Source organism: Gastrolobium bilobum, unplaced genomic scaffold (genome assembly GCF_033153095.1).
Source record: "Gastrolobium bilobum isolate Gb01-03AN ecotype WA unplaced genomic scaffold, APGP_CSIRO_Gbil_v1 utg1951, whole genome shotgun sequence".
Lineage (NCBI taxonomy): Eukaryota > Viridiplantae > Streptophyta > Magnoliopsida > Fabales > Fabaceae > Gastrolobium > Gastrolobium bilobum.
In genome coordinates, this window is record NW_026898281.1 from 31234 (window position 1) to 52872 (window position 21639).

Below are 21639 nucleotides of genomic sequence, written 5' to 3' on the forward strand. Positions count from 1 at the left end.
TTTCTCTCGATTGTGCCCGCCAGAACATTTATACTTTTCAAGTTTCATCTCCATCTTCTTCCTCAACCTCCATCGTGAGTTTATGATCGCTGACAGAGTTCATTTGCAATTGACGACTTTTTGGGTGCTTCGGGCATGGGATTCGAGCTCTTCTCTCATTGCTTGCACAAGATGATGCATATTCAAAGCCATCATTGTCGCCGCGTTGAAAACCCTACAAATAGCACAAACCATCTCCAATTTCTCCTCTTCCTCCGCTAAATTCTAACTTCCTTCTTGGATTAGAATGTTTCTGAAAAGCATTATAGTGTGTAGTATGTGGAATATGAGATCCTAAACTTCCAATCTGCATTGGTTCTGTTTTTGCTTTGCTTTCTGTAACACTCCGTTCTAGAACCGGTTTGTTAACATTGCTATATGATATTAAGCGCAGTTACAATCATATTGGTTAAATTAAAAACACGGATAAATTTTCATTTTCTTTTTAAAACTTACTTGCTCTTCCTCTTTAACAATGCCGAGTTTAAAATAACCAATTGCGTGACCATAACCTTATTACCTTGCGGAACAATCAAAACTAGACTTAACATCATATTGTTATCTTGTTCGAGTTCAATACTAAACTCTCTTCATTTTTTTATTAAATTGTAATACTTGTAATTAATTTATAGTTCTCATCTCACACTATGTTATATATCCCTCAGTTAGCTACGCGTGGGTTCAAACCGCGCTCAAATCGAAGATTTGCAGCTCAAGTTATGACCATTTTAGTAAACTAGGTTGGTGCTGTCTCGATATGCGCGCCCGAGCGCTCAAATGGGCGCTTGAGCGCCCACTGCGAAGAAATTTGGTCATCACAGGTCTTTCCGAGCGCCTGAGCGCCCAACTCAGCGCCTGAGCGCCCTAAACCAGGGCTTGATTGCCCAACTCAGCGCTTGAGCGCCATAAGTCAGGGGCTTTCACTCATTTTCACATATATTGAGCGCTTGAGCGCCCAACACCTGGGGCAAACTTGGTCTCCCCTGTTTTTGGGTGAATTCCTTGGGAAACTTTCTTCCCCTTTCATTCTTCAAGGGTCATAACACCTAATTGACATCATGTAGTCCTTCCAATACATGAATTCTAACATTTCAAGGTGCTCATATACTAAGAGAAACATGCATACCATTTCATCATACATATCAAAATGATAAACATATCTACACATTCAACAATTCATCAAGGTCTCTATTACATCATGGTTCTTACAAATTTCATATACATGCCAAAGGACTTAGCAACAAAAGGAACATGATCAAAGCTATAAGCCATTTACAACAAGGCATTCCTCACTACAATGATCATGCACTAAGTCCCTCAAAATACATAATGTGACATCAAAATATACATATAGCAATCCTAAATGTTTAGCTATCAGGTACAATCTACTCATGCTTCTTGCCTCGTTCAACCTCACCTCTATCAGTACCTGAAATGATGCCCCACAACACGGGGTGAGATATACGAATATATCACAGTAAACCAGAGGTCCTTGGAGATCACTCCACCCAAAGGTTCACTTTCGATGCACACATAATCATAACAGCTTAACACAATCTTATCCATAAACCTCACATGGACTTCCAAGAGAGATCCTCAAAGGGCTGTTTCTCTTAGGTGCTTACCACAGGGAGATCTGCATAGGGCTGTTTCCAAGGGAAGTTCACAATTTCACACTAGGGGCTTCCAAGAGAGATCCTCAAAGGGCTGTTTCTCTTAGGCTCTTACCACATGGAGATCCACATAGGGCTGTTTCCAAGGGAAGTCCCTCACCTCAATCTAGGAACCTCCAAGAGAGATCCACATAGGGCTGTTTCTCTTAGGCTTTAACCACATGGAGATCCACATAGGGCTGTTTCCAAGGGAAGTTCCTACCAATCATCCTCATCATAATACTATCACTCATAACCTCAATCACAATCCTCCACCATTACCTCATTCATTATTGCTACTTCTATAACCATTCCTCAATTACTCTTAAACAATCAAACATCAACCAATAATCATTAATCAATCATAACATGTAACAATGCATGAGCATACAATTACTATAATAATTACATATCACATCTCATAAACCATTTCTCCTCAACGGAGTATGGTGGAACACTCAATGAGATCAACCCCAAGGTCCAAAGGTTTACCTTGCTCTTGAGCTTTCCTCAATTGCACACAACCACTAAGGTTGGTCATTCCACTTGGTTCTCTTGCCTCAATCCTATTAATACAAGGAACACAATCAATTCTATAATCAAACAATATCTTAACATTCAAGAGCATCCTTAATCTCAAGAATAATTTACTCAAATATCAAACTATACTAAAATGACAATCTAAACTCATTTCTACCGTTTATTTATCATCACTAACAACATTTACAAAGGCACCAAGCCTCCATCACACTCAAACTCATAAAATCCCAAAAAAACACTATTCATCATCTTCCTCAACCATGCAACTCCATGAAAACCAAGTTCAAGGGGAAGAAACTCACCACAATTGGTTGCACAACTAAGGATTGTTGATCTCCTAAGCTCCCATGGAGAGAATCACCTTCACGCATCTCAAACTCCCAAATATTTGCCACTTTCAACAAAGAAAATCCCACTCCACAATGCCACCCACCAAGAACCAAGCTTGGATTAAGGATGAGGGGAATATTTGGAGTGGTTTAGGCTTTGGAATCACTCAAAACGGTTGAGATTTGGTGGGGCTAGGGTTTTTCCTCTCTCTCCCTTTCTCTTCTTCTCCTCTCCTTCTCTTCTCTTCTCTTCTTTCTTTCTTTCTCTAGTGTTCCACGGACAAGAGGGGGAAATTGGTTCTTTTATGCTTTGAGTCACTTAACTTATGTTAAGTGGCTCTAAGCGGGTATTGGTTCATCTATCTATTCAACTCCATTAATTACCAAACTTTACCCAAATGTCTGGAATATTATTCTAGGAATATTTCCACTTTTATTTTTATATTTTGGGTACTTTTCCCTGCACCTCTTTATACCCCTTAATTTTCACTGAGTACACTTTTTACCTCAAAAGTGACCCCAATTCACTTAATTAGGCCTTATACTTAATTTTACTCACTAATACATACTTAATTACTTAATTTAAGGTAATTAATTAAATTATTTAAGTTAGGGGTATTATATTGAATTAATTGGTACTATCTATACTACCAAGATGCATCTTCTTTTCGTAGCCCGGAACGGAAGAACTCCATAGTTAAGCGTGCTTGACTTGGAGCAATTCCGGGATGGGTGACCTCCTGGGAAGTTTTCCGAGGAAGTGTGCGAATGAGGAAAAAACACACTGAAAAGTCTCGTGTTAGTATGTAGGGATAGTCATTGATTCTTGAAGCGGCCGGGCGTTACAAGTGGTATCAGAGCAGGGCCTCTCTTCCAGTACGGTGTGGTTCGAGGACAAACCAGGCGGAAGCTGGTGGGCATGTAACATCCCGAGCGCTGACGAGGGCGGGGAGTGATCGCCAGTGCAAAGAGGCACGGACAAGGAGCGGCTCCTGACAGGCTTCCAGCGGGGGGTTGCATGCATGAATGAATCGAATCGACACCCGAAAGAGAGAGATTCCAAAGATTGTGCAGGTGTGAGACTGCACAATTTGGGAGAGCTTATAAGAATTAATTGGTACTACCTATACTAACAAGATGCATCTTCTTTTCGGTAGCCCGGAACAGAAGAACTTTAAGCGTGCTTGACTTGGAGCAATTCTGGGATGGGTGACCTCCTGGGAAGTTTTCCCAAGAAGTGTGCGAGTGAGGAAAAAACTCACTGAAAAGTCTCGTGTTAGTATGTGGAGATAGTTATTGATTCTTGAAGCGGCCGTGCGTTACAAGTGGTATCAGAGCAGGGCCTCTTTTCCAGTACGGTGTGGTTCGAGGACGAACCAGGGGGAAGCTGGTGGGCATGTAACATCCCGAGCGCTGACGAGGGCGGGGAGTAATCGCCGGTGCAAAGAGGCACGGACAAAGAGCGACTCCTGACAGGCTTCCAGCGGGGGGTTGCATGCATGAATGAATCAAATCGACACCCGAAAGAGAGGGATTCCAAAGATTGTGCAGGTGTGAGACTGCACAATTTGGGAGAGCTTATAAGAATTAATTGGTACTACCTATACTAACAAGATGCATCTTCTTTTCGGTAGCCCGGAACGGAAGAACTCTACAGTTAAGCGTGCTTGACTTGGAGCAATTCTGAGATGGGTGACCTCCTGAGAAGTTTTCCCAGGAAGTGTGCGAGTGAGGAAAAAACACACTGAAAAGTCTCGTGTTAGTATGTGGGGATAGTCATTGATTCTTGAAGCGGCCGAGCGTTACAAGTGGTATTAGAGCAGGGCCTCTCTTCCAGTACGGTAGGGTTCGAGGACGAACCAGGCGGAAGCTGGTGGGCATGTAACATCCCGAGCGCTGACGAGGGCGGGGAGTGATCGCCGGTGCAAAGAGGCACGGACAAGGAGCGGCTCCTGACAGGCTTCCAGCGGGGGGTTGCATGCATGAACCTAGCTGGTGTTTGAACCTAGCTGTTCGTATCATTCTAATTTTGCAAACAAAAATAATTTTGCAACAACGTACTTTGTAGGCGTATTAGGAAAGTTCAGATACTGGTGCTCTTTTTCAATTGAAAATTGCATGGCAAGTTGTAATTTTTTGTGCAAGAGTTGGTTTTGAGTAGCCTTAGTTTATTCCATTTGACATAGACATTTTTTTTAAATAAATTATGGTTAATGAGATTCATTTTGCGATAAGTAAATTTTAAGTGTGGCTTGAATTTTTTTCAAACAACAAATAAATTTATACTTGAAATGGATGTCTTTTATTATTCAAATAAAATCATTTCTCCTAAGCTCATTTTTTATTCTTTTTAAATATAATAAACAAATTGTGAAAGTCTATGCCCTTCAAGAAGTGATAAATGTTGTCGGGGTCTACGAGTGACAGAAAGTCAAATATATTGTGGAGGTTAGTAAACTTCCAGAAACTTAATTTTTGTGAGGGTCTGGAACTTCCAGAAAATACAATATTTGTGGAGGTCTGGAATCTCAAGAAAATATTTTAACACAAAGACCTCCATAATTTGCAAATGTGACCTTGCACCTGAACTTTTGTAGTGACGTAGCAGAAATACAGTCTCTACATCAACCTGTAAATGAACGAAAGGGTCGCACGATAATTCATATAATGATTCGGAATTCAACGAAACAGGCGTCCTTGCATCTCATGTTAATTAACGATCATGAGATTGAGAGAAGATTAATGCTCGAAAGCTACGCGCACGTCAAACATATATAGATGACACAGTTACATCGTTTGATTTTGAAGACGTGGAACATTGAACCGAATAGTGTAAGCAACTAAATACCAATTAAGGAACGATGTTAGAAATACCAATTAAGCAATTATAAGTTTTTATTTATTTATTTTTATATCAAAGCGAGAACAGAAACAGGAGAAAAATTAATTACCGCGAAAATAAAAACATTCATTTAATTAAATCAAGGGCATCCACAGACCATGATGGCTTATAATGGAAAACAAAGTAAACAAACAACCTATATGATATGTGACTCCCCTAAAAATACGGGAAGCACATCCCAATTAAAGCCACACTCGTCATTATATATACTAAGGGAATAAACATCATTGGAAAGTTTGATGATATGTCATTCCCTCCTTCAATTTCACCAATATGTTCACACTTGAGAAAGTTTAAAAAGTTTCTTCTTTTGGAATTTTTTTTTAATAAAAAATTAATTTAAAATCCAAAATTAATATTAATTAGTGGAAAAAAAGGGAATCGTTATCTTTGTGGGGTTAGGCTGAATTGGGGTAATGTTATAGGTTGAAGGTGCAGCAAGTGAAGATGGAAGGATGCCAAGCATATGGGATATCTTCGCCCATGTTGGAAATGGTACTGTACTCTATTAGGAATATGATAAGGACAGTTGGAGATAATTCGACGCGTTTTCTGCTTACATGCATGTTCACATTAATTGTGCATCATTTCCTTGGAGCCTCTTCATTTGCTATTATTGTTTGAAATCAACTTTACGTTCACATGTAAGAGGTCAATATTTATATTTGAGGAATATCTCTTGTTAAGCAGAATCACGCCGAATCACGCAAAACAGTAAAATCTTCTTCTTTTTCATTTAGGAATGTGAATTATTGTGCATTTGTTAAACAAGGAAAAAGCAAATCACAGTATGTACCCTCTCTTGTGCATTTCATTTGCCATTATATAATCACAAATAGCAAGTTAATTGACAGCTATGACACAAGGATAGAATCAGTGCTGAATTGTAATTATATATATATTTTTAATTGGGGTAATGTTCCTACAGCTCTTATGCTCTGGTATTTTTTTTGCATTCCTAAGCAATAATTTAATCCAAACAAAATTCTCGAGAGTTCTGATGCATATTTTTGTCATTAACATTGAACAACTTGAAAGTCTAGACATATGGAAATTCTCGAATAATCTGGGATTACATTTTCTTCTTCCTTCTATTTTGTTTTCTCCTTAATTTTAATGTTCTGTTGTATGAACTTTCCATTACAGTAATATTATAAAAAAGTTGTTAATTTTCAAAAATCGTTGGCACAAACTGGTGAAGGTATTGCAGAATGTGAACTTCTCAAATGGTATGTCCAAGAGCTGAGTGAATGATTTCCTTACTGGTGTTTGAACCTAGCTGTTCCTATCATTCTAATTTTGCAAACAAAAATAATTTTGCAACAACGTACTTTGTAGGCGTATTAGGAAAGTTCAGATACTGGTGCTCTTTTTCAATTGAAAATTGCATGGCAAGTTGTAATTTTTTGTGCAAGAGTTGGTTTTGAGTAGCCTTAGTTTATTCCATTTGACATAGGCATTTTTTTTAAATAAATTATGGTTAATGAGATTCATTTTGCGATAAGTAAATTTTAAGTGTGGCTTGAATTTTTTTCAAACAACAAATAAATTTATACTTGAAATGGATGTCTTTTATTATTCAAATAAAATCATTTCTCCTAAGCTCATTTTTTATTTTTTTAAAATATAATAAACAAATTGTGAAAGTCTATGTCCTTCAAGAAGTGATAAATATTGTGGGGGTCTGAGTGACAGAAAATCAAACATATTGTGGAGGTTAGTAAACCTCCAGAAATTTAACTTTTGTGGGGGTCTGGAACCTCCAGAAAATATTTTAACACAAAGACATCCATAATTTGCAAATGTGACCTTGCACCTGAATTTTTGTAGTGACTTAGCAGAAATACAGTCTCTACATCAACCTGTAAATGAACGAAAGGGTCGCACGATAATTCATATAATGATTCGGAATTCAACGAAACAGGCGTCCTTGCATCTCATCTCAGGACAAACATATATAGATGACACAGTTACATCGTTTGATGCAATATTGTTTATTTTGAAGACGTGGAACATTGAACCGAATAGTGTAAGCAACTAGATACCAATTAAGGAACGATGTTAGAAATACCAATTAAGCAATTATAAGTTTTTATTTATTTATTTTTATATGAAAGCGAGAACAGAAACAGGAGAAAAATTAATTACCGCGAAAATAAAAACATTCATTTAATTAAATCAAGGGCATCCACAGACCATGATGGCTTATAATGGAAAACAAAGTAAACAAACAACCTATATGATATGTGACTCCCCTAAAAATACGGGTAGCACATCCCAATTAAAGCCACACTCGTTTATTTAGAAGACCCAAAAACGAAAATGCAAATAACGTCTATCTTAATTGCTGTATAAATATAAGCAAGCATATTAGGCAGGAGTTGGCACACTCTTAACGTCACCAGCTTCCAAAAGCGCCCCGGTGAAACTTTCCATATTGACAGGGATATTATAGTCCAACGACTGATCTTCATAAACTTCCCACCACATGTCTACCAATTTCTTGATGTCTTGTCTGTCCATGTTCTCCTCCTTCCCAGTGAACCTCCATGGCTTAGACTCCTAAATGAAACAATAACCATATATATATATATTTATCAACAATTCATCAAATCTCAAAATGAAACAAAAATTAAATTCATAAATTTATAGAGAAGCATAGTTAGAAATATATAGCACACTCACATTAATACAGTAGTGAACCACTTGAATTTTTTCAAATTCAACATTCTCAGGGTGACGCAACAACATGGCCAGCATAAGGTTGTACACATTAGGTATGGGCTTGTATTTGGCCTTGAAGAACATATTCAGAAAGTCCTACAACACATGAAAACAAATTTACTATTACCCTCTGCGGTTGAATAATTCGATTTATTTATTTCATAAATAACATGTATGTGCTTTCAATTAATTGAGTTAACCTGCTCAGCAAAGGAAGTTGGCTCTGTGACTTGAAGTGTTTTCAGGAGATCATTGTATGTGTCAAGATTAGGCTCATAAACAAACATACCAGCGTTGAAATATAGAGAAGGCTTGGCACCAAATTCAGAGGGCCATTGAACCTTATCGGGGCACTGTTGGCAGTACCCAATCTTATACTGCGGGGTGCTACTCCAAGACTTATCACAAAAACAATCCAACACCGCATAAAAATAATTATCAGGCAGATCGAATAGGTGATCAATATTTCTAAAAACCTGAATGTCAGCGTCTAGATATATCATCTTGCTGTAGTCCACGAACTGCAACAATGATTAAATTAATCACAGTAAAGAAAAACATATCAGAATCTGCCACCATAATTAAAACAGAACAATACTCGTTTACGGCTTTTTGACCTTTATAACTCTTAATTAATAATTAATTATCAATTTGACCTTCATTTGAAACTAATTCAAAAATTTAACTCTCTCGAAAAACATAACACCAATATTCTCATGTTTGACCGTTGACCACCAAGCCTCCAATCTGCCCCTGTTTGACCGTTGACCACCAAGCCTACCCGGGTAGGCCCCTCTCTACCCTGGTATTTTTTGAAATTTTTTGACTACCCGGGTAGAGAGGGATGTACCCGGGTATAGTTCTTCAATCTGGAAGAATGTTGAATTAATTACCCGAGTAAGGAGGGGTGTACCGGGTATAATTCTTCAATATGCAAAAATGGTTGAAGACGAAGAGGCTTGATTCAGAGAGCACGTAAGAGTCCAATTCGGCATTGGAGAAGTGAGAAACAATGGTGCAACACGCGGGTTCCAGAATAGAATTTAGCCGAGACCGAGTCAGGGACCGAAGGTTTACTCCTTGGCGGTTCTTTAAAATTGGTGGCTCGCAGAATGAAATCTCGATGCGCTTCTCAAACCCTTCGAATCCAATTGGAGACGGTGCTTGGTTCTCGATCACAGCCATGGCACTGTATATGATCCAAACCTCTCCAATAGTACTATTTATGAGAATATTACAATACAAGATTTAATAAGGAGAAAATGATGGCGAAAAATAAGTATAGCTATTTCTCTGAGATCTTATTTAATTCTTATCACGATGGTCATACACTGCACAAAAATAAAAGAGATAGTAGTAATTAAATAAAATATAATGGGCATTGGGTTCAAATTCGAACTTAGAATTGGAATTAAAGTGAAGTTACGTTGGAGTAAGCAGTAGATTGGAACTTCTAAATGCCACGGTTGGGATGAACGTCTTCAATGCTGTACCCGGGTACACCCCTTTATACCCGGGTAAATAATTCAACCATTTTTCCAGATTGAAGAACTATACCCGGGTACACCCCTCCCTACCCGGGTAGGCAAAAAATTTCAAAAAATAACAGGGTAGGGAGGGGTGTACCCGGGTAGGCTTGGTGGTCAACGGTCAAACAGGGACAGATTGGTATTATGTTTTTCGAGAGGGTTAAATTTTCGAATTAGTTTCAAATGAAGGTCAAATTGATAATTAATTTTTAATTAAGGATTATAAGGGTCAAAAAGCCCTCGTTTACAATTGCTAAAGTGCAAAAAAAGAAAAGAAATTATGTTAAAGTAAAAGACACCAATATTACAACGTATAACACATGTAACAGTAAAGAAAACATGTACCTCCCAAATACGTAGCTTGGAGTAATTAATGACAAAATAGTCACGGGCAAACTTGTTCTGATTCTCAGGAGGAAGGACAGGTTCAATCTCCCTCACAAGGCAACCTTGGGAGTGTAGAAGCTTACGGTGTTCTTCAGGAACATCAGGCAAGACCGCAACCACAAGAGGGTACATGGTCTTGACCTTCCTCAGTCCTTTAGCCAAACTCACAACACCCTTGACATAGTCACCGTTCCCTGCCAAGAAAGTGACAAAGGCACGAGCACGGTCACTCTCAGGCATGAGTTGTTCAGCAGTAGCATTGGCAGCAAATTTGGTGGTATGAGTTGACATGATTTCACTGTGGAAAGGGAGGAAGAAAAAGAAATTAGGATTAAGGGAATGAGTAGCTAAAAAGAGAGTGGTTCACTAATAAGCTAAGAAGAGATTTTGAATTGCAATGTGAGAAATTAGTTGGGGTGGAAGGTTGCTTTTATAGAACTTGAAGGAGGGTTTGACCTTTGATATTATCAAATAATATACGGTTATTATTTTTTCAGATAAAACTACTTAATTAATTATTAATTCGCAATATAAATGATAATCATTGATTAACGAAAATCAACTATTAAGATATGCTAGTAAGATTATTTGATGGTAATGATATCCTATCCTTGCTTAATTTATACTAGTTGATTACCCGTGCGATGCACGGAGAAAAAAAAATCGGTTTGTTTGTCCCGTAAACAAATTAATAAGAAAAACGGTTTGTTCGTATGACATAAACGTGTAACTTTTAAGATAGGAACAAAAAACGAATATAATAATTTAAACACAGTAAATTCCATGGTTGATGTTGCGTAAAATCGGCAAGTGCACCGATCGTACCAAGTAATAAAAGTGAGTAAGATATCGTCCCACGAGGATTGAGGCACCAGATTTAAATTTAACTACTCCTTTCTTATTGGATGAACAAGGGTTGGTTTGAAAATAATGGTATTTGTAACAATTGTGAACTATTCAATATTTCGTGAATAATTCAGAGAGAAATTTGAAGAAATTAAAAAAAAAACAAAGATTGAGATTTGAGAAAAATATTAAAAGAAAAACTATTGCAGTAAAGGACGCCAACACCTTTCCGATCCCCACCTTGTAATATTGATTAGTATTTATATTTAATTACCTAATTGACCAAGTAATTCACCATCTATAACTAATGAGTTAAGCCCTAATCCCTTAGTGATCTTAACCTTATTAACCCTATTAGAATCCTAATCCCTTAGAAATCCCTTTTCAAGTTAATCCTTAAGCCCAGTGAATTTTCCACATTTGCAGTTCATGTAGCCTATCCCTAGTGCATACATGAACAGTTATCTTACCCTTTGTCAGGAATTAGAATCCCAATATCCCTATTGTGAACCCTAACCCTCGCAATCCTAATAGAGTCGCGAATTCTAAAATATAAAAAAACTAGCCAGACATATTCATATCTGACAAAACAAATAATGAGAAAGAGTTCATGAAAATGTAAAACCGGAAGAAGAAGAAGTCTTGAATATTCAGTCACCGAGAGCTTCCTCTCCAATTTCTCCTTGCCAAAAGATGATTTTCTTTTAGAGTTTCTGCTTCCTTTATATAGCCAGCTACTCAATCAGGTCATAATCCTTGCATTAATTCTGATTAAATTTCCATTTTCCTCATAATTCCACCAATCAATCAGGTCATGATCCTCTAATTAATTCTGATTAAATTTCCATTTTTCTCATAATTCCACCAATCAATCAGGTCATAACCTCTCATTGATTAAATTTCCATTTTCATCAAACACCACAAATCAAGGATTGCATTCATGACGCCTGCCCGATCAGCGCCAAATCCGCACGGATCGCGCGGACAAACAGAAAGTAATTTGCCAAAATCACGCGGATCGCGCCATTTTCGCACGTTTTGAGCGAGACTATGCAATTTCAACTTCTCTCTTTCACTTCTTTTTGTTGGTGTTTCCTACTATCAAAATGCATAAATTGAGTGAGAGAATGATTGAGAAGGAATAATCAATATTTCTTGCATTTATGAGCTTATTTTCACACATTTATGATTAATTCCTTGCTTCTTTTACTTAGAAATCACCATATGTTAGACGCATATCAGTTGACAGCAAAATTGATGGTCAGAACATGTGCGCTTTCACTTTATAATTTTGGGTAATAAAAATTTAAAATTTACAAAATTACTTATTCGTAAAATTATAAATTTTAATTACTTATTCGGTAATTTAATTAAATATATGTTTTGCTTTTTGAGGGAGTAGAAGTCATTTCATCAATGCGTCAGCAATTTCTGGTCATGAAAGACAAATGTCATTATCTGTTTCAACGTTTAAAAACAAAATAACTATATAATAAAAAAATGTAGGCGTTTCGAGTTTCAGATGCTTCCTGGTTCTTGCGCGTAAAGATTAAAATTCAATTTTTAAAAGAAATTTTTTTCCACCATCCTTTATGTCTTCCACCACAAATGGGACGAAAATTATAGATAATTAGAGAAGATTGAATAAGGTTTATACAATATATTCAAAGATGACCCAAATATTTGTTAGTCGATACATTACTTTAATGGGACGAAAAATGATATTATGTTATAAAAAAAAAAAAATGATATTATATATTGGGGAAGGTTATACTTAGAATCTATTTTTGTTTACAACCTCTTATAATCATATCTTAACTGTTAATTTCTGTCAATCAATGATTAAGATTTTTACAAATCAAATTTATTATTTAATTATTAATTCACAATAAATAATAACCATTGATTGACAGAAATCAATGGTTAAGATATAGTTGTGAAATATTGTAAACGAGCATACAAAATAAATAAATAAATAAAATTGTAAACGAAAATAGATTGTAACTATAATCTTCCTCTTATATATTTTTGTTGACTGCTTGAAAAGTTTATATTCAATCACTACTATTTTGCTGCTAAGATATCCGTTGCATTTAATAGAATTTCCTAAGGACGAGAACCAATATAAATCAGAGATAAAAGGTAATTGCATTCTTTTAAGGGAAATATAAGGGCTTTTTGACCACTGTAGCCTTAATATAAAATACCCGGGTAGACAGGAGATACCGGATATAATTTGAAAATTTTACCTTATCTGGGTAGTCAAGGGGATACATGGATATTGTTTATAATCTGAAAAAATGCTTGAATTATTTACTCGGCTAGGGAGGGGGATACCCAGGTAAATGTCGCGAATAGGGTTTTTAAAAAATCCAGCAGCCCCCATTTGGAAAATCCACAAAGGAGTACCCGGGTAGAGACTTTTTTTGTTTGTTCTCCCTCTGGATTCTTTAGGTTTGAGACATCCAACCAAAGGTTCGAAAGAAAATCGGAATTTATTCATTCTTGTCTCATCTAAAATCAACCTTTGCTTTGTTGGTCAAATTTATTTCATAATTTGGATATATAGTATGCCATGTCTTTGTTTTTCTTTTAATTTTCTAGATATATTTCTGTTTTGTTGAAATCGTAGTATTGATACTTTATAGATTTGTACATGTAAAGTAACTCTTGTTTGGACTTTTGTTTTTGAAAAGAAAGGTGAATGCGCAGAACATAATCTCCTGTCGAACCTTCTAAATTGTTAGCATGCTTGCAAATGAGGTAATAGTTTCTAGTGGCATAAGTTGATTAATTTATGGTGTGTTCGATGCAGGTTTAATCAAAACTTGTGGAACTCCAACACAAAACTCTGATAAAATCCTCAAATGGGTAATGAGAGTCATCTTCTTGTTTTTATTTTGCTCTCTCACAATAAGATGCGAGTCATCGTGGGGTTGGTTTTCATCATCTAAAGAGACCCCTTCTAGTGATAGATCTTATGCCAATGAGGGTACTTTTAGAGGTTCTAGTGTTGAATTCTCCATTGAGGGCTTCAACAACCAAAGGGGAATGAAGTTAGTAGAGAATGCAAAACAGAAAATGGTTGGCTCAAACACATGTTTGGCAACTCGCTTATCAACATCTTTTTGCAGGGTGTTATGAGATATTGGCTGCTGATGACAAAAGGTCTAGACTAACTTGGCATCTAAGTGATTGCTTTCAGAGGGATTCTAGAAGGCTTTCCTTTCCCAATTGTGACCCCAAATCTTCAATGGCTACATGTCTTACAACCTTAGATGACCTTGCCCTTACTTACCTGGGTATATCCCCCTTACTTACCCGGGTAAATATTCAACATGTGTAAATAATGGTGTGAAAAAATAGAAAATATAAAAAAGAATAAAAGATAATTAGTGTCAAATATAGTAAAATATAAAATGTCAATTTTGAATTAAATAATACATTATTAATTATGAATCAAATAATATATTAGTTAATGTATTGATTGGCATTTGGCACTATCAACTTGTCAATTTATACTTACTTTTTTTTTTTTTTTTGTAAATATATACTTACTTTTTTAAGATAAAATCAACTCTTACAAAAAAAAGGATAAAGTCAACTCTATATTATCATATTTGATTATTCTAAAATTGTCAATACAAATATAAAAATTCAAAATTTGAATTTGAATTTAAATATAAAAAATTAATTCAATCTACAATTAAAGTAGAGATAGTAAATATAATTTAAAATTAAATTTTATTTGATTAAATTGGAGATGAAGTTGTCAGTTTTTAAAATATTTTATTTCTAATTTTATCTTTTATTGGATACATATTTTTCTAAATAGGATATTCAACTTAGGTCCATTAAACACTATGCCCAATAACTAAGGAAAAAGTTCTAATCGTAAGTCATCATTGACTCAAAATAGAAAGATTTTGAATATGAGGGTAAAAGGGATTTGATGGCAGAGATGCAAAGAGAAATAAAAGAGAGAGTGAGAGAGAGATTTGATTTTGATATAGTGTTTGATATTGTGATAAGATTAGAGAAAATATGAGAAAGAATTGGGAATTTGCTAAAGAGAGAAACTGGAGCTTAAATTTTTTGGGGAAAAGAGCGTAATTGATTGTGAAAAGTTAGAAAGGAGGGAACAAAAATAAAAAAATCCCAAAAATTTCTTATAAAAATCTCCCTAAATGCAATAATACTTCGATTATAAAGGATTGAAAAGAGAAAAATAATAATTTAAAAATAATTTGAATCGTATTACTATAAATGCTTTATCCATTTTAAATTGATATTAACCAAAAAAGGAAATAAATTATCCTAATAAAATAAAATAAATTAGCTTAAGATTCTGCCTGAAATAAAAAATCAATTTTTAAAATATTTATACAATAATTATCTTATCTTATAAAGATTTTCACTCAAGCTATCTCTTTCACAAGTTCATATCTTAGAGAAAGTGCGGATTTTTGACCCTTATAACCCTTTATTAATAATTAATTATCAAATTGACCTTCATTATAAATTATTTCAAAAATTTAACCCCCTCAAAAAACATAACACCAATCTGCCCCTGTTTGACCGTTGACCAGCAAGCCTACCCGGGTATTCAAAAAATACCCGGGTAGGGAAGGGTGTACCCGAGTATTGTTCTTGGTACCTGAAAAATTGTTTGAATTATTTACCCGGGTATGTAAGGGTGTACCCGGGTAAATCTCCAGTACACCCCACAGCTGGAAAATTGTTCTTGGCCCCTGTTTTTGCCCACCCCACTTTGGCACATTCTACTCTTCTTAGTCTTCCATCCACTTTGGTCGTCTCTTCACTTTCTTTGACCAGAAACAGCTGTACACCAACATTTCTCCTCTTGCAGCTTTGATTGGTCAAGCTTCTGAGCAGCAGAAGGAAAGATACGAGATAATGATTTACTATGACATGAACATGACACCGTAACTTCCGAAAGAAACTCAGTCACATAGGACAATGTTCCACCAGAAGCACATTACAGGTTAGCATGATATTACTACCAATGATGCAGTAGTAGCACCATCTCAACTGGCAATTCAAAAGCTTTATGTTTTTAGAAGGAAAACAATCTGCATCTAAATCCCTATTCTTAGTCTGGCCAAATTAAATCAGTGAACTTTTTATGACTATTGAGTCAAGTCAAATGTGGAGCAAGCATGTGAATTTATCTCTGCGAAGAAGAAAGTAGGAACAGCACCTATAGCCATATAAACAGCGCATATTTGAATGTGTTGGAGAATTACCCGGGTAGACCCTTACCTACCCGGGTAAATAATTCAAACAATTTTCCAGGTGCCAAGAACAATACTCGGGTACACCCCTCCCTACCCGGGTATTTCTTGAATACCCGGGTAAGGAGGGGTGTACCAGGATAGGCTTGCTGGTCAACAGTCAAACAGGGGCAGAATGGTGTTATGTTTTTTGAGGGGGTTAAATTTTTGAAATAATTTATAATGAAGGTCAACTTGATAATTAATTATTAATAAAGGGTTATAAGGGTCAAAAAGCCGAGAAAGTGCTTGTCAAGTTGTGGGAGTGATTTTATTAGAACAGTTTGATCGAAAAGTTAAACATCGGAGTAGATTATTGATAATGAGAGCAAGAAGGGCGAAGAATGTTCCTTGATTTGCATTTCTCACTCTTCCTTCACTGTATGATTAATTTTAAAAAATTAAAAGAATATAAGTAATATTATCACGTGTCACTCTTTAGAGAAAAATAAATTAAGAATTTTAATCACTCTCAAGAGAAAGTATTCTAATTTTATATTTAAAAACTTAACCAATCTCAAAAAAGTTATATGACATGAGGTAACAGTGGATATAGTTATGATAGTGAGTAATGCCCTTTATGAAGATGGAAAAAGAAGCTCTAGAAAATGAAAGGAGAAAGAGGTATCTGGATGAACCTTTACACTATGAATTTCTTAATATCAATGTCGACAGAGGCGGACCCACATAGGGGGCTAGGGTTGGCCCCCGCCCCCCTCTCAAAGTCTGAAAAAAAAATCTTATACACCCAGAAACCTTACTTATTATTACAGGAAAACCATCATCCCCTATCCAGAGAAACCTAAACCTCCTCCCCTTGAGAAGTAATAAGTCTTGGCTTCTACCAGTTTAAACACGTCTCTTCTTGCACCCCTATCACATTCTTAAAGAAATCTTTGTCTCTACAATTTTTGTATATAGTCTTGTTCACCTCCGGCACATTGTACATGTGCCTATCATATCCAAAGTCTTGCAAGCAAAAAAAATATAAGTTTTATTAGGTTCTTTCTAATAGACATTTTTAAATCCATATTATGATCATTCTAACCACAATTGGCATTATTTTTTCATAACAATAATATAAATTTTTGCCCCCTATGTATAAATTTCTGGGTCCGCCATTGAATTGTCGAGGTACTCAAATAAATATTTGCAACTTGTGATGAATGTCGATGAACCTCTAGATAAACTAAGATTATTATTAGACTAACGATAGATAAAGTTGTCTATTTTAAAATTATAATTATCCTCAAGTAGGGGTGTAAATAGATTAGGTAGCCTATCAATGGCATACAATCGTGACCTTTTCTTTAATTCTCAAAACTTCTTTCGCTCCATCCCCGCGTCTTGCTTTTAGTGCTATATCGGGAGTTACTCCACGCATTGCTTGACGTAAAACAGATAGTGAATTTGTTTATGTCTTTTGTTGAATCTTTTTCATAGCTCGACAAATAATTTGATAAGCCAGTGATTCTTTTTTCGTGTTTCAGAATATGGTTTGGATATTGATCGAATTCGTCTAATTCTTTTTTATTTGTCATTTAGTTTAGTTTTAATTTTGATTTATAATATTTTTGTTTTTAATAGGAGACTTGACCTATTATATAGAGCAAAAAAGAGCTGACTCAAGTTTTAAAAAAAGCCTTTTAGAAAACACTTTTAATCACAATTTCTCCCACATAAATCATGTAATGTTACTTTTTTTTAACATAAACAACCAATCTAGATAATTCAACAAAAAATCCATGTTTTATAATTTTATAAATAATAACATTTAAATACAAAATTAAGTTCGTAAATCTGTCCCCCAATTAGGGACAGATTATTTTCTGTCCCTAATAGGGAAAGATTATTTTTCGTCCCTGAATCTGTCTATATTAGGGACAAATTTTTTCTGTCTCTATTAGGGATGGAAAAATTACGTCCCTAATAGAGACGAATTACTTTCCATCCCTATTAGAGACAGATTTAGCGAAGAATTTTATAAATCATATTCTAATTTTATCCCAAGTTGGGACGAACAATATTTCGTCCCTATTAGAGACGGAATTAAGAAAATTGAACATATTTCGTCCCTAAGTCCGTCCCAAATAAGGACGGAATATTTTTCCATCTCAAAATCTGTCCCTACTATAGACATATTTTATTTCGTTGCTAATTCTGTTCCAAATAGGGACGAATTGTTTTTTCGTCTCTAAATTCGTTCCAATTAGGGACAAAGTACTTTTCGTCTCTAAAATCCGTCCCTAATTCATATTTTTTTAGTAGTGTTATCCCCCTTACTTACCCGGGTAAATATTCAACATGTGTAAGAACAGATTTATTTCGCGAAATATACCCGAGTAGAGAGGGAGATATCCGAGTATCTTAATGGTCAACGGTCAAACGGGAAAATTAGTGTTATGTTTGTTGAAAAGATTAAATTTTTGCAATAGTTTATAAGCAAGGTCAATTTAGTAATTAATTATTAATTAAGGGTTAGAGTGGTCAAAAAGCCGAAATATAAGTATTATGTTGTAGGAATGAGTTTTTGATCCTGTGACCATTTTTTAATTATGTACTTCCATAGTTAAAATATTAAAATTATTAATGTGAAAGAGAGAAAAAACAATTTAATATTTTAACTATGTATTTCGAGAGTATATAGTTAAAAATCGTTGCAGCTCTAAGTTTTAATATAACTTATATGTAGCAGAAATACAATCTCAACATCAACCTGTAAATGAATAAACGTTGGTGGACGCATGATAATACATATAATTCTTGGCATTCAAAACGAAACACGCTCCCTTGCATCTCATTGTAATTAGCAATTATGAATTTGAGAGAAGGTTGCACAAAAGCTAGGCGCACATTAAACATATATAGATGACACAGTTACATCGTTTGATGCAATATTGTTTAGTTTGAAGACGTGGAACATTGAACCGAATAGTGTAAGCAGCTAAATACCAATTAAGCAATTATAAGTTTTTATTTATTTATTTTTATATGAAAGCGAGAACAGAAACAGGAGAAAAATAAATTACCGCGAAAATAAAAACATTCATTTAATTAAATCAAGGGCATCCACAGACCATGATGGCTTATAATGGAAAACAAAGTAAACAACCTATATGATATGTGACTCCCCTAAAAATATGGGAAGCACATCCCAATTAAAGCCACACTCGTTTATTCAGAAGACCCAAAAAAGAAAATGCAAATAACGTCTAGAGTAAATATAAGCAAGCATATTAGGCAGCGGATGGAGCTGGCACAAACTTAACGCCACCAGCTTCCAAAAGCGCCCCCTTGAAACGTTCCACATTGACAGTGTTATTATAGTCAAGTGTCTCATCGTCATATATCTCCCACCACATGTCCACCAATTTCTTGATATCCTCTCTGTCCATGTTCTCCTCCTTCCCAGTGAACCTCCATGGCTTAGACCCCTAAATGAAACAATAACCATATATATATTTATCAACAATTCATCAAATCTCAAAATGAAACGTAAATTAAATTAATGAATTTCTTGAGAAGCATAATAATTAGAAATATATAGCACACTCACAAAAGCACAGTAGTGAGCCACTTGAATTTTTTCAAATTCAACATTCTCAGGATGACGCCACAACATGGCAAAGACAAGGTTGTAAACATTAGGTATGGGCTTGTATTTGTCCCTGAAGTACATATTCAGAAAGTCCTATGAAAACAAATTTACGGTTACCCTCTGTGGTTGAATAATTCGATTTATTTATTTATTTTTATTTTATAAAAAAAAACATGCATGAGCTTTCAAGTGGGTAAACCTGCTCAGCAAAGGAAGTAGGCTCAGTGACTTGAAGTGATCTCAGGAGATCATTGCACGTGTTCATATTTGGCTCGTAAATGAACATGCCAGCGTTGAAATATAGAGAAGGTTTGGGACCAAATTCAGAGGGCCATTGAACCTTATCAGGGCATTGTTGGCAGTAACCGATCTTATACTGAGGGGTGTGGCACCAAGACTTCTCGCAAAAACAATCCATCACCGCATAAAAATAATTATCAGGCAGATCAAACAGGTGATCAATATTTCCAAAAACCTGAATGTCAGCGTCTAGATATATCATCTTGCTGTACTCCACAAACTGCAAGAATGTTTAAATCACAATAAAGAAACCCATATCAGATTATGCCACACATATAAAACAGAACAATTCTTGTTTATTGCTAAAGTACAAACAAATTTATTCTTTCAAAGTAAAAGATAAAGTTTAAAACATGCAACAATAAAAAAAAAACAGAAACATATACCTCCCAAATACGTAGCTTGGAGTAATTAATGACATAATAGGCATGAGCAAACACTGTCTGATTCTCGGGAGGGTGCACCGGGGTAATCTCCCTCACGACGCAACCTTGGGAGTGAAGAATCTTACGGTGTTCTTCAGGAACATCAGGCAAGACCGCAACCACAAGATTATAGATGGACTTGACCTTCCTTAGTCCTTTAGCCAAACCAACAACACCCTTCACGTAGTCACCATCCCCTGCCAAAAAAGTGACAAAGGCACGGGCACGAGCACAGCCACTCTCACCAGCAGTAGCATTGGTAGCAAATTTGGTGGTATGAGTTGACATGATTTCACTGTGGAAAGGGAGGAAAAAAAAAAGAAATTAGGCTTAAGGGGATAAGTAGCTAAAGAGAGAGTGCTTCACTAAGCTAAGAAGAGATTTTGAATTGCAATGTGAGAAATGAGTTGGGGTGGAAGGTTGCTTTTATAGAACTTGAGAGGATGGTTTGACCTTTTATTTTGGATAAGGTTATATCTCTCTAATTTAATACACAAGATTGTCTTCAAATCACAACGTACCAAATTTCTTTAAATAATTCATTATTTAATTTGCTTCATTTATATTATTAATTTAATCCACCTTTCACCTTCTAATTTCATCCTGTTTAATACTGAAATTAGAATTTGCCTTATATATATTTGCCTTATATATATATATATATATATATATATATATATATATATATATATATATATATATATATATAGGGATAGGATATTGTGACACACAAATAATGTTACGCACAATGTTATGACCACATCTTAACCGTTGATTTCCGTCAATTAACGGTTATCATTTTTCAAATCAAACTCATTAATTAATTATTAATTCGCAATAATTGATAATCGTTGATTGGCGGAAATCAACGGTTAAGATGTGGTCGTAACATTGTGCGTAACATTATTTGTGTGTCACAATATCCTATCCCATATATATAAGCAAAATAATTTGTAATGTAACTGCATATAAGCATTAGTGCGGTCACCTAAAAATTAGGTCGTTTTGGTTGGGATAAATTATGCACTTTTATTGTAATCATCATTATTTTAATTTATTCCATTCCTTATATTA

The 21639-nt window shown here is 35.3% G+C and overlaps 2 protein-coding genes across 2 annotated transcripts; both read right to left on the bottom strand.

Annotated features, from left to right (window-relative positions):
• Positions 1-7832: 7832 nt before the first annotated feature.
• On the bottom strand, positions 7833-10393 carry LOC133314444 (galactinol synthase 1-like). The gene is made up of 4 exons (XM_061515917.1): positions 10061-10393; positions 8387-8707; positions 8148-8282; positions 7833-8024 (listed from the first exon to the last, which is right to left on the bottom strand). Exons 1-4 carry the CDS (start codon positions 10391-10393, stop codon positions 7833-7835), a joined length of 981 nt encoding a protein of 326 aa, XP_061371901.1.
• A 9085-nt stretch (positions 10394-19478) lies between these two features.
• On the bottom strand, positions 19479-20853 carry LOC133314462 (galactinol synthase 2-like). Its single transcript, XM_061515944.1, has 4 exons — positions 20527-20853; positions 20040-20360; positions 19799-19933; positions 19479-19676 (listed from the first exon to the last, which is right to left on the bottom strand). The coding sequence occupies exons 1-4, from the start codon at positions 20851-20853 to the stop codon at positions 19479-19481; spliced, it is 981 nt and encodes a 326-aa protein (XP_061371928.1).
• Positions 20854-21639: the final 786 nt, after the last annotated feature.

What these genes read in the sequence shown, in the direction of transcription:
- LOC133314444 (XM_061515917.1), bottom strand. Translation starts at nt 10,393, where the DNA reads ATGTCAACTCATACCACCAAATTTGCTGCCAATGCTACTGCTGAACAA. An exon ending in CAACTTCCTTTGCTGAGCAG is followed by an intron (nt 8,283 to 8,386) that starts GTTAACTCAATT and finishes CATGTGTTGTAG; the next exon opens with GACTTTCTGAATATGTTCTT. An exon ending in TGGTTCACTACTGTATTAAT is followed by an intron (nt 8,025 to 8,147) that starts GTGAGTGTGCTA and finishes TGTTTCATTTAG; the next exon opens with GAGTCTAAGCCATGGAGGTT.
- LOC133314462 (XM_061515944.1), bottom strand. Translation starts at nt 20,853, where the DNA reads ATGTCAACTCATACCACCAAATTTGCTACCAATGCTACTGCTGGTGAG. An exon ending in CCAAGCTACGTATTTGGGAG is followed by an intron (nt 20,361 to 20,526) that starts GTATATGTTTCT and finishes ACATTCTTGCAG; the next exon opens with TTTGTGGAGTACAGCAAGAT. An exon ending in TGGCTCACTACTGTGCTTTT is followed by an intron (nt 19,677 to 19,798) that starts GTGAGTGTGCTA and finishes TGTTTCATTTAG; the next exon opens with GGGTCTAAGCCATGGAGGTT.